General features: G+C 52.3%; 3 protein-coding genes across 3 annotated transcripts; 1 reads left to right on the top strand and 2 right to left on the bottom strand.

Moving 5' to 3' along the window:
- Nucleotides 1–1,424: 1,424 nt before the first annotated feature.
- Nucleotides 1,425–3,288, bottom strand: PV07_10810 (uncharacterized protein). The gene is made up of 3 exons (XM_016398171.1): nt 3,097–3,288; nt 1,850–3,050; nt 1,425–1,800 (listed from the first exon to the last, which is right to left on the bottom strand). The coding sequence occupies exons 1-3, from the start codon at nt 3,130–3,132 to the stop codon at nt 1,580–1,582; spliced, it is 1,458 nt and encodes a 485-aa protein (XP_016245362.1). The 5' UTR covers nt 3,133–3,288; the 3' UTR covers nt 1,425–1,579.
- Nucleotides 3,289–3,459: 171 nt separating this feature from the next.
- Nucleotides 3,460–5,608, top strand: PV07_10809 (uncharacterized protein). The gene is made up of 2 exons (XM_016398170.1): nt 3,460–4,261; nt 4,323–5,608. The coding sequence occupies exons 1-2, from the start codon at nt 3,857–3,859 to the stop codon at nt 5,469–5,471; spliced, it is 1,554 nt and encodes a 517-aa protein (XP_016245361.1). The 5' UTR covers nt 3,460–3,856; the 3' UTR covers nt 5,472–5,608.
- A 21-nt stretch (nt 5,609–5,629) lies between these two features.
- Nucleotides 5,630–8,441, bottom strand: PV07_10808 (uncharacterized protein). The gene is made up of 5 exons (XM_016398169.1): nt 7,535–8,441; nt 7,190–7,477; nt 6,363–7,135; nt 6,072–6,281; nt 5,630–6,003 (listed from the first exon to the last, which is right to left on the bottom strand). The coding sequence occupies exons 1-5, from the start codon at nt 7,611–7,613 to the stop codon at nt 5,884–5,886; spliced, it is 1,470 nt and encodes a 489-aa protein (XP_016245360.1). The 5' UTR covers nt 7,614–8,441; the 3' UTR covers nt 5,630–5,883.
- Nucleotides 8,442–18,205: the final 9,764 nt, after the last annotated feature.

Below are 18,205 nucleotides of genomic sequence, written 5' to 3'. Positions count from 1 at the left end.
CATATCATGCCATTCAAGCTGAACAGCAGGCTTGTCGAACAACGGCAAGAGGCCGTAACTTTGCAAGATCTTTCCTGCATTTGGCGGAACTTGGATGCCAGCACCAATCTTTCAACTCAGTCAATATCATCTCAACCGATTCGACCTTTAGAGTCCACCTACGGCGGTGATTGCTGGTGCCTTTTCCAAGACCAGGACGCTCAACCCTTGATGTCGACAAGCGATGCTGCACGAGAGCCCCCCCAGCCCAGCTCCCACTATGATGACTCTGAAAGGAGATGCGCTTCCCATTTTTCCCTGCGACCAAGTCTTCGGTATGCACTGCAAAGATCCGCCATGGCCGGCACTTATATCAGGACCTGAAGGATAAGCCAACTGAGTTTCTCGTCACTCTTTCGTTTACCAATCAAAGTACACATATCCATCCGCGGGGTTCTCTGGAGTAGCTGTTCTCTTGCCAAAGCCTGGGCACGGCCTTTAGGTGTTTGTGGGTTACGCCGAGCAGGGAGCGGCTTCTGCTGGTGCACGGCAGATCTTAGCCTCGCTCTGAGGTCCGGCGGGACGTCCGCTGAGCGGCAGTTGATATTCCTGTGCCAGAACAGCGCCAAATGCCGAATGTACCCTTCGCTAAACTCAAATGCCATGATCCACAGGATTCCGCTGGTCTGAATACGGGGTCTATCTGAACGGGCAAGCTAAAGCGTCTGGACCCGACATCGTAGTGCGAGACGACCTTAATCTTTGGCATTTGTCCATCAGTTTCTGTCTCGCCAGACCCATTGTCCAGTATACTGACGAGTCGTTCGACTATGTGAGAATCTCGACTCGATCACTTGAGGGCTCACGCCTTCGGGATTGGAAGGTGGCGTGGAGTCTCTACTTGCCCCGGAGACGCTCTGACTTAGCCATGTCGACTTCGAAGAGGAATTGCTGAAGCCAGCTTGCGGCATTCCTATATGCGTGATACCTGCCAATCAAGGCTTTTCGAACAAAGGACAAAGAGGATCCGAGGTGTCGACTCCCATGTATCAAACGATCGGGTTCTTTCTGGTCTCGGCCCTGGGGTTGCCCGGCTCAACTCTACTGCCTAGCCAGGTGAGCACGGCGCAGACATTGGCATTTGAAGTGTCCTGAGTCGATCATGCGGGCACGGTCTTCTGCGTCACCTTGCTTATGCCGGTCCACGTGACGGCCCTCGCTACATCCGCTCGACATCCATCAACGCTGCTGGGGATCCGTGCGAAGACATCGGTCTCTATCGACCAAACATTGGAGCAGAGAAATGCACTGTGCTCTGCGGTGCTTACTTGCAAATACATCACTCTGATGGTAACAAGGGTCGAAGCAGCATCGAGCGACGAAACCCCTGTTTCTGGATCAATCTGCTGAAGCATCCATTCAAGGAGCAAAGACGCATTGGTTCTCATGGCTGAATGCCTACTGTATCTCTCAAGGTAAGAGGATATATGTGTTTTTGTTCCTACCTATCTAGTGTTTCTGATGACAAAGATTCCTTGGTCGTCGAAGAGACAGCATGATTTGTGTGTGCCACTGCTCATAACAGCTCTCTGACGGGGTTTCATGCTTTCTTCGGCAGCTCCATATTTATGATGATCGTCTTGGCTTGCAAATATCCTTTGAGGCCTTCGTAGCCGCTCTCCCTTCCTTGCCCTGACTGCTTGTATCCACCGAATGGCGTCTGCGGAGTTGTCTTATATGCTTGATTAACTCCCACATTTCCGGCCTCAATCTTGGACGCTACGCGCAATGCTCGCGCAATATCGGATGTGAAAACAGAGGCTGCGTCCGTTAGCATTGCTTCATCTTTTCTAAGGAAGCTTTCACTCACATCCAAGACCGTAAGTGGTATCGTTGGCCATGGCGATAACATCTTCCTCAGTCTTAAAAGTCTTGAGGGCAATCACAGGTCCAAAGATCTCGTCGGTAAAGACACGGCTCCGGACATCAGGATTGAGAAGTACAGTAGGTTTCACGAACGTGCCCTTGTTACCCAACCTCTCTCCTCCGGTCAAGACTTCAATACCCTCGGCCTTGCCGTCGTTCAGGAATCCCATAACGCGATCGAATTGTTTCTTGTCAGCCAGTGGTCCATACGCAGTTTCAGCCAAAGATGGATCTCCCATTTTCTTTGTCGCATCTTCAAAAGCCTTCTTGATCCCTTCGATAAACTTTGGGGCAATGCCTTCCTGGACAAAGACTCTGGACGAGGCGAAGCAAATCTGTCCGGAGTTCCGCAGAAAACTGGTGGAATTGTGCAGGAGAGCATTGTCCAAATCGGCGTCATCAAAGATGATAGCGGGAGATTTGCCTCCCAACTCCAGGGAGACGTGTTTCATGTTGGATTTGGCGGCCGCGATTTGGACAGCTCGCCCACCGGCGGCAGAGCCAGTGAAAGCAATCTTGGCAATGCTCATATGCGATGCTAGCATGGCACCTACCGGGGCGGCTCCTATCACGATGTTGATAACGCCGGGGGGAAAGCCAGCTTCCTTGATCAGTTCTCCATAGAGAGCTGCTCCCAGTGGCGATTTTTCCGATGGCTTGAAGACAAACGTGTTTCCAGCCGCTAGGGCGGCTGCCATTTTCCAGGCGGCCAGGGCGTGAGTGCCGTTCCAAGCGGCAATACCGGCGCAGACCCCGAGAGGTTCATAGGCGACGATCTTATAAGAGCCATCACCCTCCGGAGGGTAGCTTTCACCAGCAATCTTGCCGGCAAAGCCAGCATAATAGCGCCAAATTGCGGCTGGGCCGTGGACAAAGCCTTTGGCAACGGTGATGGGTTGGCCCATGCACAGCGTCTCCATTTTGGCAAGGCGTTCGGCATTGGCATCCAGGAGGTCAGCAAACTTGAGCATGATGGAGGCCCGCTTTGCACCGGGTGTCGAGGACCAGCTGGGGAAGGCGGCTTTGGCGGCCGCGACAGCCTTGTCGACGTCGGCCTCGGAAGCCACTTGGACTTTGTCGGTGACTAGGGTGTCATCGTTGGGGTTGTAGATGGACAGGGTCTCTCCTGACGAGGAGGGGACGTACTGGAATGGTGAGTCCAACCCTCAGACGAGGGTGAGGAGGACTTACCTCGTTGTTGATGAAGAGATTGGTTTGGTAAGCCATCGTGATTATATCGAGTGTCGATGTGGGCGGCGGTGTTGAGAGTGAAGACGACGAGCTCACCTTGGACAGTGATTGAGATGGAAAGAGTCAGCGACTGGATGATGGCGGTATTGATTGATTGACCTGGCTGAGATGAGATTAATATATGTATCCATCTCTACTGAATGTAATGGTGAGAAGGTGGTCATGGTTACCCCGCACCGCGCACCAACCGGGCCACGCAGAATCCCCAGCATCGTGCGGCGCTTCCGAGGAAGAGAGATTGATGGCTGTTGGCTTTGCCGTCACCATCTCCAACAATGATATATTGTGTTTTCGATGCGAGCATGTCGAGCCCAGACGTTGGAGCCATCCAGCTTGGGGGCTACCGAGCATTACCTAGGCACTAGGCTGCTATCCCGCATCTGTATGTGAACACCATCGACGCCGACGCCTCCTCTCATTGCTCGCCTTTGACGCACGTTTCGCTGCCTTGTTGCCGTCAGCCAATCAGGCTGCCCTCGCCGGACTTTACTCCATGGCGTCCTCTTCCCTCGAAAGCGACTGCAACCTCGTCCTCTACCGACACCTTGTGCTGGCGACGGGCGCAAAGGACTGCCAATGATGCGGCGGTAAGCAGGCAGAGAGCAAAGCTTCATCCGACAGCGGACCACATGCATGGATGGGCCACCCGTGAAGCTCCAGAATCCACCGACACCATGCCCATGACCTCGTCCGCTCCATCATGCAGTCCTCGCAGCAACCTGTTTCCATCTTTGCAGGCCTCCTCACTGACCTCTTGACCTCCTTCAACACCCTCACATCCCAGCTCTATCAGAACATCATGTTTGTGCGACTCCGCGACGTGCTGCTCTTCGGCTCCGTCACCCATCGGGTTGTGGCCCAGTCCAATTGCTCCTCCCCAGCCACGACCTCCGTGGACTTGACGTGGCATCCTCCGAATGCCACTAATATCAACAACCTGGCATTCGTTGTCAATGGCACTGGCATCAATGGATTCATCTTCAACTCCTCCATTACTCCCGCTTCGACCGCCTACAGCACGTACAACTGGTGCAACATGCCGCACACGCGACGTCAAGAATACCCCCGCATTGCCCAGGGCTACACTTTGGAATATGTCGAGATTGTAAGTCGGATTTCGAGGTTTGGGCGACCTGGCCTGGTGATTATGGCTGACCCTGTTGCAGATTCATCGTCACCACAAGCGCACGCCTTACGCGTCCAACACTTTCCCCCGCGAATCCTACGCCTGGAATTGTGACGACGAGGCCTTGTTCTTCTACGGCGCCCCAGAACCAGATGGATCCTCGGCCCAGATCAACTGGCAAGTGTACACCTCCCCCTCCAATCCCCTGGCCCCAGAGGGGTTTAATGGGACTTGCCAATTTCCTCAAATCTCTGGATCCGGCCTGAACGACTCTCGGCAACATGGTCGCGATCTCTTCGGGGTGTATCATGACTTGCTCGGCTTTCTACCGTCATCCTATAACTCGTCGCGAGTCAAGTACCGCGTCACAAACAATGTCATTACCTCCCAGGTCGCCGGTCAAGTCGTCGAGGGCGAGTATTCGGGGCGCCGGAACGCCCCTCTTTCCGTACTCATCCAGCCTGACAGTGTCGATAGCCTGGAGCCGGCCTATACCTGCTCCGCTGCCAGTGACCTCTATGCCTCTTACGGCGTGGGCAGTGACGCCGCCAATTGGACCCTGCACCTCAATGACTCGGTCTCCTTGTTCGAGAAGCTGGATTCCGTGAGCGGGGTCAACAGCAGCGATCCCGACTGGCACAACTGGTTCGATCACTACTTTGACAATCTCTCCGCGCGTCTGTGCCACCAAAAGCCCCTGCCATGCCAGATCGGCAACTCGTCCAACTGCATCACCGAGAGGGACGCCGATGCCGTCTTCCGGCGCGGCCAGTACGAATACTCGTTCATTTACCGCGACAGTCCCTCGTCGCTCCCCGCATCCACCGCGAGCTACGGCATCTACATGGCCGAGCTGGCGCAGAATCTCCGCGACGCGATCAACGGCACGTCCCCCGTCATCTACATGCACAACGTGGCGCACGACGGGTCTCTGTCCCGCCTGCTCAGCATCCTGCAAGTCGACGTCATGGTCTGGCCGGGCATGGGGTCCGAGGTCGTGTTTGAACTCTACTCCAAGCAAGGGTGTTACTACCTGCGCGTGCTGTGGGGTGGCCAGGTGCTGCGGAGCTCGAACCCGAGTCTCGGCCTGATGGACCTGATACCTGTCCAGACATTCCTGTCGTATATAGACGGTTTGGTCGGGGTGGGCGCGAGTCTGGTGCCCGGCCTGTGCGGAGGAGGTTCATGAGATTTTGAGAGAAACGAGGTCCATCAAACGTCTATACAAGTCACAAAAATGCTAGATGATAGAAGCTGCCCGTAAGGGCCGAGCGAAATAACGAATCACCTGAACAGTGGCACATGGCTGGAAGGGGAATATCCTCCAACGCAATAAAATCGTTGACCGTCGAGATTGATGGTGGCTGTCTAGGGTCACGTCATATCTGCTGCTCTGCTCCGCTCCTTGTCCCTTCAGGCTCGCTTGCTTCCTTTGGCGACAGCAAGATTGAGTACATCGAAATCACACACACGTCCCGGGACACACACGTTCCGGGTAGTCACATGCCCATCGCGAAACTGTCTTCGTGGGTGGGAAATATCTCAACGGGGAACACTGGCCTTTTCCCTTTGGATCGGCATCCTCCCCCAATACCCAACGTTTAGACTTCCTTGTGCTCCACAACGTGGGCCTTCTCCTTCTCCTGCTCCTGGAAATGCTGGCCGGCCTCCTCGAACGTCTCGGCGATGCGGTCGCCAAAGATGGCTTCGATCTCCTCGAGCTGTGGAAACGGGGGTTTATGCGTTAGGACTCAATCTTCAACTTTTTTCTGTGGTGGGGACGACTTACGGTCTTGTTCTTCGTCTCCGGGTAGAAGAAGTAGAATGTGGTGATGAAGATGAAGTCGCAGACGACGAAGATGAGGAAGTACTTCCACGAGATGTGCTCGAGGGCCAGGGGCGTGACCTGGACGAGTAGGATGACGATGCAGTTGAACGTCGCGTAGCCGCACGCTACTCCCGCGGCCCGAATGCAGGTAGGCATAATCTCCGAGGAGTACTGGTGATCTTGTCAGACGGATCGAAGCGGGGGGGTCAAAGACATGCTTTGGGCAGCTGGAAGGACAAAGAGAGGACTCACGCATGGGGCAAACGTGTTGAGGATGCCACCATACCCCCAAACGAGAAAGAACATGCCAAAGATGATGCCCTTGGCCACGCCCAGGTCCGTGCTACCACCGGCTTCGAATCGAGCCCACATGATAACGATCAGCAAGGCGCCCGGGACGATGAAACCGTAGGCCAAGAAGACGGACGACCGGCGGCCAATGCGGTCGAACCAAGGCGACATGCAGGCGACCGCGATGCAGACGACGGTGCCCCAGATGCCGACCAGGACAAGGGACATGACGGCATCGAACCCGCAGATCTGGTAGATAAAGACTTGATAGTTCTGGAGGGGAATGATGCCCGTGAGCTGCTGGAAGAGGAAGAAGTTCATGACCAGAAGAACCCGCTTGCGATATGACGGCTTCGTGAAGATGTCCTTGAGGCCGAGCTGCTCGTCCTGATCGAGTTGGATCTGCGCCTTGATTTGGTGGAACTCGCGTTCGTAGAAGGTGTCGTCCTGGTGCAAGCCGCCGTGGATGCGCTTCAGGACGGTCTTGGCCTCGTCGTATCGCCCTTTCATGACTAGCCAGCGGGGCGAGCGTGGCATCCAGAAGGAGAACACACCCATCACCAGGGTCGGGACCGCCTGGAGACCAAACAGAACTCTCCATGAGGCGTTCCCTTTGATGAAATAGAACCCGAGCCCTATCCACTCGGTGACCGCGTAGCCAATAGAGACGTTCATGGCATATATCATGCCAATCCGGCCTCGGATATGTGGTGGTGCAATCTCACTGGCGTAGACTGAAGAACGAGGTTAGAACCAGGTGGTATAGAGACAAGGCCTGTTGCACAAACCTGGACACAGGGCAAACACAATGCCGCAAGCCAGACCACCAATTACTCTCCCGGCCACAAACATCCCATAATTGACAGCAGCAGTCTGCAAGACGATGGCAGGGACGTTGAGGAGACAGGCAAATTGTAGAGTCCGTATCCGTCCGAATCGGTCAGGGAGGTACCAGTTGGCGATGTTGCCAATAGCACACGCAGCATAGTATGCCGAGTTGAAGGCTCCGATGGTGTTCGCATCGAGGCTGAAGTAAGTCAAGAAGCTCGAGTACCCGAGCACGGAGGTGGTAATGCCTATGGAGTTGTTAGAGGGATAAGTCTCGACAAAGACGTTGCAGCCTGCCATCGTACCAGAATCGTAACCATAGAAAGCAGAACCAAATGTGATATAAGCGAGACAAAACAACTGATACCTATTGAGTCCGAACATGTTGGCTAGTAAGTATGAGATGTTCTTTCGTGAGGTAGGGTATCGTAAAGTCTGAACCGCTTCGAAGGAGGTCGACTACTCGAGGGGAAGAGCCTTTAATACCATGGAGCAGTCGAGCCCGGCTGATCATCCAAGGAGTCTGGGGTTTTGCGGGGAGTTCGAGACCCTGGTCGAATTCCCCGAGGACACTAGATCTCCCAGCATGGAGATTCGTTCCCTTTGTCATCGACATGAGTGGGAAGGTATTGTCGAGCTATACAACGCCCCCGCTCCTCGGGCCCGGCTCAGTTCGATCCAACCGTTCGGGTTCAGGTTTTGACAATGACTCCTCTCTTGTTACCTCAACATGCTCCAGCCCAGGGCAATCTACCGAGGGGGTGCTATCCGCTTGACCCTCTTCATTCTTCAAGAAGCGAATCCTTGGATGGCGGGGTTTGTTCCGCCGCCATATTTGGCTCGTTTCTCTATTTCGCCTCTTCTGGCATCGTGATTTTGTTGGTGAGCCGTAACGCTCTTGTCTTCAGTGCCTGGCTAAGACTGATGGTCTCAAAGCTACCTTCTTGAGGCGCCGCGCCCGAAATCGAATTGCTGTGGCGGCGAAACTTGTGAGGGATAAGTGACCGAGCATTTCATGAGTAAGGATTCGAGGTCGTCCGGCAGCCAATCATATTGTCGAGCTTGGAGTTTGATCAACCCCCAAGAATCAAGAACCTTGCTGGGTCAGGCTCATGTTCCAGAGAGTTTCTCGCCTGGACGAAAGGAAAGATGGGGGAGGAAAGGACCTCAAGACCGATCTGCGGTACGAAAATGTGGGATTCCCGAGAGGAGCGCCGACGAAGTAGTAATGATAGCTTGACTACGAAGGCTTTGAAGCTTTAGGAAGAGCACTATCTGTTCTTGTGCTCTGCCGCCCTGAATACTGCAGAGTATTTAATGCGCCGCGCCACCATTTGCCAAATCACTTCTGTTGGCCACCCTGCCCGCTCCACATGGAAATTGAATATCTCCTAACCCGCCCGTAACATCGTCGCCGTAAAGGTTACCGGCAACTGTGTAGGCTATGTATAACACCATGTTTCCTGTCCGTTACTTAAAGGAACTCTTGTGAGACTCTTTCCTCGCTGAAGCGACTTTTCCAAGTGCATGGTTGAAACTGTCCCGGCGGTTTTCAGGTCCAAATGAACTGCCAAAGCCCTCGCATAGCCTAACTAAGTAACAGCAGCATAAACACGGAAACATGAACATCCTACATCCTAGCTGTGTGTGCGCTCCATGACGACGACCTCACCTCTAGTAGACAGCCTGAGGCTGCTGTCCGTAGGTAGGGTCATATGCCTCCGTTCCATCCTCTCCCATTTCTTCTGCTCCATCACCATATTGCTCATAATCATCTTCTTCCCCACCTGTTTCGCCCATGGTGCCATCGTCATACTCGCCTCCCGTAGCATGTCCCTGACTGCTGGCGCCTGCTCCGGCCATCATCCCTCCACCTTGCATGGCTGGGTGGGCCGCTGCTGCTGACATATGAGTAGAGGCTGCAGTCCCCTGGCTCGGCTGGTTGTAGTAGCCCCCATCTTCATCTTCTTGGTCATACATTCCCTCCTCATCGTCTTGTTGGTGCTGCGGATACTCTTCCTGCTCATTGTAGTCTTCGTACTGCTCTTGTCCACCGTACTGCTGTTGCTGCCCGCCGTATTGCTGTTGTCCACCGTGCTGCTGCGGGTGGCCGCCGTAGCCCCCCATTGATTGCCCGTGCATTTGGCCGTGGGGGTCACCGTAACAATCTCCACCCTGGAGCCCTTGCAAGTTGAGCGTGATGTTCGGGTTGAAGGTCGGGTTGAAATTGTCGTCGACGTCGGTGTTTCCACCCTCGAGAGGCCCGATACTGGTGTTTCCACCGTCGACCGGGCCGATGTTGGTATTTCCACCGTCAATAGGTCCAACGCTGCCGCCGGAGACAGGGCCCAGCGATGTGTTCCCCCCTGAGCTGTCGCTTGTGATACCGCTGACGCTGTTTCCAGTGGTAGTCCCTCCTGTTGCGGTTTTAGAACCGTTGCGCGAACGGGGCCGTACAGAAGTCCCCCAGATGCGCGGGTAGGCGTCTTCGGGTGAGAAACTTACCTGAGACAGACCCAATCGAGTTTCCACTGCTGCTACTCGTTCCTCCCGTTCCGCCCTCATTCGCGTTGGTGCTGCTAGTGTTGCCGCCAGTGTTGTCCCCGGTTGTGGCGGTATTTTGGTTTGAGTTTGAAGAGTCGGCGCTGGAGCTGGCGCTGGCATCGGCCGTGTTGTTGTTGGTGGTTGATGGAGAGGAACCACCATCTAGAAGACCCCCGACAAGACCTCCAAGGAAAGACATTGTGTACGTAGTTGGCTGAGTTAATAGAAAGAGTGATTTAGAGATTGTTCGGAAAGTTTGAGTAGTTTGAATCAAATGAGTATTAAGCCCAACAAATGTTGTTGTGTTGAAGCATGGAGGGAGAACAGAAAAACACGAGCTCTTCGAATCCTTATAGCTAAGTTATGTTCTAAAATCGGGCACTACTTGAGAAGATGAATTGAAGGCCCGACTCTAGAATTATCACCCGTGTTCTCCGTTGGCTTGAATGGATCGAAAAACGGCGACCAATTTTAGCTTCAATTGTGCCAACGTCTACTTCTCTGTAATGATACAAGCCACACTGATTACCAGCTTGCCTCAGTCACAGGGCCCAGGTTTAGGCTGGGTGTCCGCATCCAGGAAAGAGGAGAGTCTCTTCAGCCCCGAAGGAATACCGCTTCGGATAGTCCTGTCAGAGTATGGCCCACACTTTAGCGTGCCCCTCAGTAATAGCGTATTATTGTGGGCCTCGAGGTTATCTTCAACTCGCTATGAGATGGCGGTTGTATCTAGGCTGTGCTACCAGCTATTTTTGATCAAGCAACGTTGGAGGACTGTGGCTTTTGGGCGTCTATTTTCACCTTCGTTGATGATGGGCTTACTAAGTTGCTGGCGGCACGTCTCTTTATCTTTAGTTGGAGAATGTGAATCTCTTTTCAAACGAGGCTGAGAGATGGGCTGTAATCCTAATCTACGCCCTTGAAGTCTAACCTTTGAGGTGACAGTAGATTCTTACCAAACTATTTCTTAGGCTTGTTATACGAGTTGCCTGAGAATCCAATCTTACCCACCTGCATTTGTGCCTCGCATCAACGATTTCCAACCCTACGAACAGAACCCTGGCGTGAGAATCTCTCTTATCCCTGCAAAAGGCTCCAACCTGCTAATATTCATGCCAGAAGCTATGCACGAGATTCGAATTTAACAAAATGAGCAATGCCAGACGAGGATTGGCGTGACGAAATTCAGGAATACGCCCTCCTTCTAGACGCAGTTGCCAGCGGCGACAGATCTCGAGTCGTGAAACATTTGACAGATTATATTCTCGGCAAGAAGGAAGGGAACCAAGCCTCACAGCTGAACGACCAAGAACCGCAAGGAGAAGAAGGGGGGTACCCCGAAGAGGAGGAAAATGGCTACGAATATTATGAAGAGGACGCATATAACGACCCGTATGCCGGGACGAGCACACAATCTGCGGACCAAGAAGGAATGTACACAGGGGAGGGAAGAGATCTGGACTATGAGGACGGCCAATATCAATACGACAATGACTATGACGAGAATATACCTACTGAGTACGGTGTCTCAGGAGCAGCCGAGACCTACTATGAAGGCCCTTACATGTCTGGTGCATACAATGAACCAGAGAATGGGGTTGATACATATGATGGTGAACCATACGATGACTACTCTGGCCTTGATCCCTCCGCTTATGGCAACGAGACATACACAATGGGAGAACCTGAGAGTGCCGATATGAGCTATGCACTTGGAACCTATGATGGATCCAACAGCAACAGTTACGGGACGCATTCATATCCTGAAGGCCAACAATACGGCGGAGAATATTACGATCAAGCAGTGGATGGGACGTATAACGATTGGAATCAGGGTGGAGAGAACTATCATTATCAGCATAGCGCAGACGAAGTAGGAGGTGAGTGGCATCAAGAGTCGGATCACGGGCTTGTCTCAGATGACCAAATCCAGGAGGTCGTCGATGAAGCCGCTCTCAACGAACCAGGAGAAGAATACTTTGAGGAGGACCAGATGCACCCCCGCGACGATCGCACGCGTCCGGAAGAGCAAGCACGTCCAAATGACGACGACGTGCCTCCAAGTTATCATTCTGAACAAACGAATTTGCACCAGCCTTATCCAGAAGATGCCCTCCCTTTCTACCCCCCAACGAAAGACACACCTCCGGAATACTCTGCGGTTCCACGCTACGAGGTCAATCACACTCAGCAGACACAGTACGCTCATACGAGGCTAAACGAGCTGACAGGAGTAGACAGAGACATCAGGGAGACTGAAATCCCTGTCAAGAGTCATGGAGATAGATTCGGCGCTGGCAATAATGCCGATCTAGTTGACTTTGAGGAGGATGAGTGGGAGGACGAGGCTTGCGAAGAGGAGGATGAGAGCATAGGGCCGCCACCATCACCCACTCACTCTGACCTCCACTTCAATCCTTTCAGTCATCAATACGGGAGGGGCATGCCTGGACGGAGACCGGACCCTTTCCTCTACCTACCAACTATTGAATCAAGCCAGCCAAATGTAGTTTGGGAGCGAAACAGGCGTTAGAGCTTGGCACAAGTATATTTGTATAGAACCACCAATTCAAGTCTGTTTGACAGTCAGAACAAGTCTCCGGGAGGAAATATCGAGGGCAGTACTGATTGACTTCGAGGGTCTTTCGAGACCGGCAGAGTAGACGCCCACTTTCACCAAGATCTCGTCCAATGCTTTTGGCACATGGTAGACTTCCGGGGACCGGCCCGCTGTAAAGAGAGAACCACTCAAATAGGCTTTTGATCATCAGCAAGCAGGATAGGTGGGTGTCGGAAGTACGGCACGATGACATGGACTCGATGTCATTCCGTGGTCCGGCCGAGTTACAGAATCTACTACATCGATAAGAATTACTTCCAACATGCCAAGAAGTGTACCCTTGAAATTGGATGTAATGACCATCCGGCCCCAAACGCCTGTTCGTTGGCTATCCGCTGGCAGTTCCAGGGGCCCTGGCCTCGCTTGTTATGTCCAAGTTTGATATGTATCAGCACCGGGGTTTCGGCGATGAGATAATAAACAACCCCCGAAATAGCGCAAGGCTCCCCCCTGTTGGGGCAAAAGCTTAATCTGTAATCTTAAAGCGACTCTATCGCGGGATCCGGGGACTTTGCCCAGCTTATTATGGGCGTATTTTCCGCCCAATATCACTAATATTGGAGCTGCTCGAATGCGGCCGTAGGTGCTTAGGCTGAGCAGGAATAGACAGCAAGCCACACTGCCTTCTGTCATTCATCGTGAATCCTTGGCTGTATCCTTTGCCTCAACGGGCTTAGACGTCTGGATTCAGTCAACCCAACAACACTCATCTACGCCGGTAGAAAATAGATCATCTCCAATTGAAGTTTGACCAGCCCTATGTCGAGCATTTAACTTTGCATAATAATCACTCTCTTCTTTGTGGGAGACGCCGCCAGGGGAAAGCAACAGTTCATATACGTCATTGAAGAAGCACAACTCTACCTGAATCCAAGGAATTACCATCATTCTGAGGAAAGGTCTAGATTGCTCAACAGGCCATCCTGTTCTAATCACCATGGACTACGACTATTACCACCACGACTACTACTACGACGATTACCATGACTATAACGGATGGGACGGGGAGTATGGAGGAGACGACTATGACTACGACGAGTCTTATTGGTATGACGATTACTGGTACGACGAAGACTCTCCAGAGTACTACAATCACCAGTATGACGAGGGCCAGGATTATGACGGCGGCCATCGCAGCTACGCTGCTGCCGCTGAAGAACAATATGGAGACCAAGTTGAGGGATATCATGATAACGGGTACAATCAAGGATACTCTCACAGTGGCAACTACCAATACGCAGAGGAAGCAATGCATACTCAGTCCAATCAACGACAACACCACTACTATGGGAGCAACTCCTGGTAAGGTGGGGAATTGCGACCAAGCTTGATCAATTATACCCTAATGCTGGTGTCAGGAGTGTCTCTTCAACACATCATTCCGACAGTCACGCCGTCGACCATCACGCCTCGAAGGCTGCAACACTAGCATTAACGGCCTCTCCAATGCCTCCATTACTTCCAGTACCTCCTGTATCTCCAAACCCTCGAGATATTTCAGCTCTTTCGGTCCTTCGCACAGGCACACCTCTGCTCCCCGCTGGCTTCCCAACCGTATCGCGGGCCCTTGACATCAACCGCAACCAGAGCCTGAGCGTGCAGCCCATACATTCACAGTCTACGCAATCTGCTCGCACCCCGACTCCGACAGAATCTTTCTTCCACAATCTTTTTTGGAGAAGCCCGGTCAGGCGCCGAGCACGCACACGACCGGGCACGCCAGTTGCCCCACCAAACTCGAGACAAATGCTTCACAGTCCCAATTTAACCGCCAGTACATTGAACAGGCCTCTGTCAGCTACCGGTAGCCCTCCAATAGCTGGATATGATGCGTCGAGGGGAACAGATATAGGTTTTCTAGCTCCGACTCCTGAACGGACTTAAGGACTTCAGCAAAGCGGGATAATGGGGTATGTATTTTGTCACTGGTGTTCTATGTTTATGGGAAACTCAACATTCAAATTGGTCATGTTCGAGGAAGTTCTGTGTTCTATAAAATGCCACGGAGGGAGGGCTCTCCGTTACAAAGCTTGGTATCAAATATATGTGATATAAATTATGTTGGAACTATACACAGACACATATTCGATGATTTAGTCACGCGGTTTGGAGGATGAAAAATAGTGTAAGATGCATGAATAGCTGAGCAGATGCCAGGGTCTCGACACGAAGATTCACCATAAAACTCCAGACTGTGAACCACCACTGTTATCGATTGAATTCGATTATTGATCTAGTCCACATTTTCTCGGTTGTGCAGATTTGCGAACTTGTATCATGACACAAGCCATTCCGAATACTCCAACTTCAACTGACCTTTTCAAGAAACCTTCGTTCCTAAGCAGAGTTGCTCTATGTCTGTGCCTACAGCATTCTGATACTTTAAAATGTACTAGAAGATCATATGTGGCGCAAGCTGTCGAGGGTTCGTTCAAAAGCAGGCGCAGCGCTGCGACTCGTTTAGAAACAGCTTCCACCCGTACGCCCATCTCACTGGATAAACAGGCTAAACTTGAATCAGGAAGCTGACCATATCGATTACTAGTTCGGCGATATATTTTTGGGAGAAGCGGGGAGAGCAAAGCTTCGTGTGGCACAGGGCCCTGGCCCCTCTGCGGCAAGCCAAGTGGACACATCTATACCGGGCATTTGGCTGCACCCCGTAGCCGCCCAAGGCTGTACACATATCACGCCCTTCCTCCTGTTTACATAGCCCAGGGCCTCCAGGGCATATTGGGTCCTACGTCTCTTAAGTTTTATCGCGCTCGGGTGCAGTCTTGTCCATTTTCTTGCGTTGCTCACACTCTCTTGCAGACCAGTCACTCTTTACGAGATTTTGCGGCATTCCTTGCACTTCAGTCGCTCTTTACAGGCTTGAACCCATTTGATTCATTCCGGCTGCCCACTCAAAACTATTGCGCGCGTTTGCTAAGTTTACCATGAGAGTGTCTCCCTTGTTGACGCTGCTTTCGGCACTCGCTGCCACTGCCTTGACATTTGTATGTCTCCTCGGGGGTTACTCAACAACAACCCTTACGAATATCGATATGTTTAGTGTAAGTCAAACATCTTCCATTTTTCTTATTTCACATGGTTGACTGGCTTGAACCAGCTTAACGTATCACAAATAGCAAATACGAAATTCAACAACGGGACTGGCAACGGATGCAACTGTGTCGAGTTTGTCAATGGTACGCTGACGATAAATGGCACGGCCGTTGTCAACGGAACACTCACAGTGGGATATGCCCAACTTGATCTCTTCGAATACTACTCGGTCTATCCCATCAACTACTGTGAGGGCAACTATCTTCCGTCATACCAGGATGCACACGCAAGTGCCGTCATCACCCATTGCGAGACTCCCTCACTCTCGCGGCGCTTTGATCTTGTTACCATCATGGAGACAGCCATGACGCGGCTTGGTAACGCCCTCGGGGAGGACATTTCTCTCGACGACCTGGACTGGCCAAGTGGAATCACGAGCGCGTTCGTCTACGTACAGTCTGCCGGCTCGGCCATGATTGTTTTCTTTCTCATTGGACTGTCCTGCTTGATCCTTGCGTCACTCGCGGCGCTCTGGTGTTTGTTTACAACGAACCGGACTGCTGTAAAACTTATCCTCATTACCTCTGTGGTAAGTCACTGGATTTCTTGCTATTCTCGCATCTCCAAACAGAATGCTAACCATGATTTCAGCTTGCTTTACTAAGTCTCACAATTTGTGCGGGCATTACAACGGCTATAATTACGATCGTTGTCAACGGCGTCAATGCCAATGGAGAGCAGATTGGTGTGTCCGCGCAACAAGGCAACGTGTTTCTGGCCTTGATCTGGATCGCTGTCGCGCTCCTCTTCATCTCGACTTTGACAACAAGTGCCACCCTTTGTGTTGGACCCAGCCGCAGGTCGCATGCCCGATTGGGAGGACAAGAAGGGTATGACATGCCACCGGTAATGCTTAAACGGAAGCAAGCGCCGTATTACATGCAACCTCCCGACTCGAGCTATTGGGATGCATTCTCGTCCAGAAGAATGTTGGTGGATCCGCGGGAGGAAGAATATTACACTTACGGCGACGAATTCAGATAACGTCGATCGTCAGAGTTGGGGTTTAATATGTGCTGGACTAGCCAGGATAAGCTAGCCTTCCATTTAATGGCAAAGTTCGCCGCTTGTTAATGAAACTCGTTATCTCATATCTTCACGCGCCAAAGTCTTGACATTTCACCTCGAAGAGTGGCCGGGGAAACCCCGCGTTCCTCAAAGACGAGACGAGGGGCCGAGATTCTTCGTCTCAGAATAGAGGTAGAAATGAGGCGTCCAATTTTTGGGCGCTTCCACCATGCTTCCCTCAAAGATTTAGGTAAATCTTCGGGCTCCGACAAGGCGGAGTGGGTAGATTCTATAAGGAGCATGTTTTCTGCGAAGTTGCAAGTCTCAATGTCAACGGTAAGAAATGCAGGACACGAAAACCACCAGATGTGGGGAGTCTCCATATCAAAGCACCGGACAGCGGCTGGCCGGCTGCCTCAATCAGCCTGGCGTTCTGAGGGTGGAGTCGATCGGAGGTGGTGCATTGCATAAGATCAGCGGCTCAAGGAGCGCAAAGACTGGCCATCTTCTTCATAGACGGAGTAATCAGTACATGTGACATGAAAAGTATCCTCCGGCGGCCTCATCTGGCTCGTGGGCATCGGTCAGTAGGAGGCTAAGCTCACGCAAGCATCGCAGGCCTGGCTGATCTGAAGCTGTGACTGCACCCCACAATCTCGATCGGCCAGTCAAGAACCCTTCCTGGTTCGGCCAGGCCTTATTGTGTCGACTCTTTTTTGGCGTTTTTGATTACTTGCACGAGTCCGTTGCCCCGCCGTGATTACAGGGCTAAGGCCTTGGCGGTCAGGGTGTAGGGTTCGTGGCCCCGCAGCCTCGCCATCGACTTGCCAATGGAGGCGATGAACAGCAACGGCCCGCAGGATCCACTGAAGTAACCGACCCAGTCGAGAGTGCGGCGTGGTTCTATCTACGAGTAACTGCTCTGTCAGCAAACCACAGTTATATCCACATCTGACAGCTACAATAATGCCACTGCGGGGCACCGGTTCGTCCCATACCTCCGAGTATAGACTGTTCTCTTAGTATCTGACCGCCCTGCTCCTCGCCGCCAACCTTAGACCAATAACTCCATTGGGAACAAGTTCTCCCAGTCATATTCAGATTGTCTAATGGACTTTCTATTCTCCAGCGCAGGAAGGGGCCAGTTCCCTTTCTGATTACCTGGTGTTAGGGCAGCATGCAGGCCTGGAAATTCAACGTCAGACCTCCGGATATCAATATCTCCCTCGAATGACTCGTCAGAGCATTTGGCTAGAAGCAGTAGCCGAGTGTGCCTTTCCGTAGCATGCAGCTGAATCTTGGAATGCTTTTCTTCTCCAAACACAACGTCGTTGCGAGAACTCTCCGTAACTGCGGTGCAGGACTATTGGGAAAGGACATATTCCACGAAGAAAATAGGCTTGAATATACTGTCTGTCTCGGAGCCTGTATAAGCTTCGGGTCTTTGTTGAAGCTGATCTAATGTACTTTCGCTTTTTGCACCGTCCGAACCACTGACCTGAAAATCACCCGCGGAAAAGATACGATAACATCGTCGGTCCCTATACCTTTTCTTACATCCCTCGTCCTCGGGGCGCAGCACCGCCTCTTCCCCGCATTGCCATCCCTCCACGAGCACCCATTGCGCCCCCTCTCATCCCTCCTCGCGCTCCCATGGCTCCACCAGGGCCCCCTGTGCTCGAGTTTGGATTGGGAA

The sequence above is a fragment of the Cladophialophora immunda genome, assembly GCF_000835495.1.
Source record: "Cladophialophora immunda strain CBS 83496 unplaced genomic scaffold supercont1.6, whole genome shotgun sequence".
NCBI lineage: Eukaryota > Fungi > Ascomycota > Eurotiomycetes > Chaetothyriales > Herpotrichiellaceae > Cladophialophora > Cladophialophora immunda.
Note: the sequence above shows the minus strand (reverse complement) of the source record. Positions and strands in the feature narration are given on the sequence as shown.

Bases quoted from the DNA above. Each gene is read 5' to 3' on its own strand.
- PV07_10810 (XM_016398171.1), bottom strand. From the start codon at position 3,132: ATGGCTTACCAAACCAATCTCTTCATCAACAACGAG. The intron at 3,051-3,096 runs GTAAGTCCTCCT...TCACCATTCCAG, and splicing joins ATCTCTTCATCAACAACGAG to TACGTCCCCTCCTCGTCAGG. The intron at 1,801-1,849 runs GTGAGTGAAAGC...TAACGGACGCAG, and splicing joins TACCACTTACGGTCTTGGAT to CCTCTGTTTTCACATCCGAT.
- PV07_10809 (XM_016398170.1), top strand. From the start codon at position 3,857: ATGCAGTCCTCGCAGCAACCTGTTTCCATCTTTGCAGGCCTCCTCACT. The intron at 4,262-4,322 runs GTAAGTCGGATT...ACCCTGTTGCAG, and splicing joins CTTTGGAATATGTCGAGATT to ATTCATCGTCACCACAAGCG.
- PV07_10808 (XM_016398169.1), bottom strand. From the start codon at position 7,613: ATGTTCGGACTCAATAGGTATCAGTTGTTTTGTCTCGCTTATATCACA. The intron at 7,478-7,534 runs GTACGATGGCAG...ACAACTCCATAG, and splicing joins TTTCTATGGTTACGATTCTG to GCATTACCACCTCCGTGCTC. The intron at 7,136-7,189 runs GTTTGTGCAACA...CTCGTTCTTCAG, and splicing joins TGTGTTTGCCCTGTGTCCAG to TCTACGCCAGTGAGATTGCA.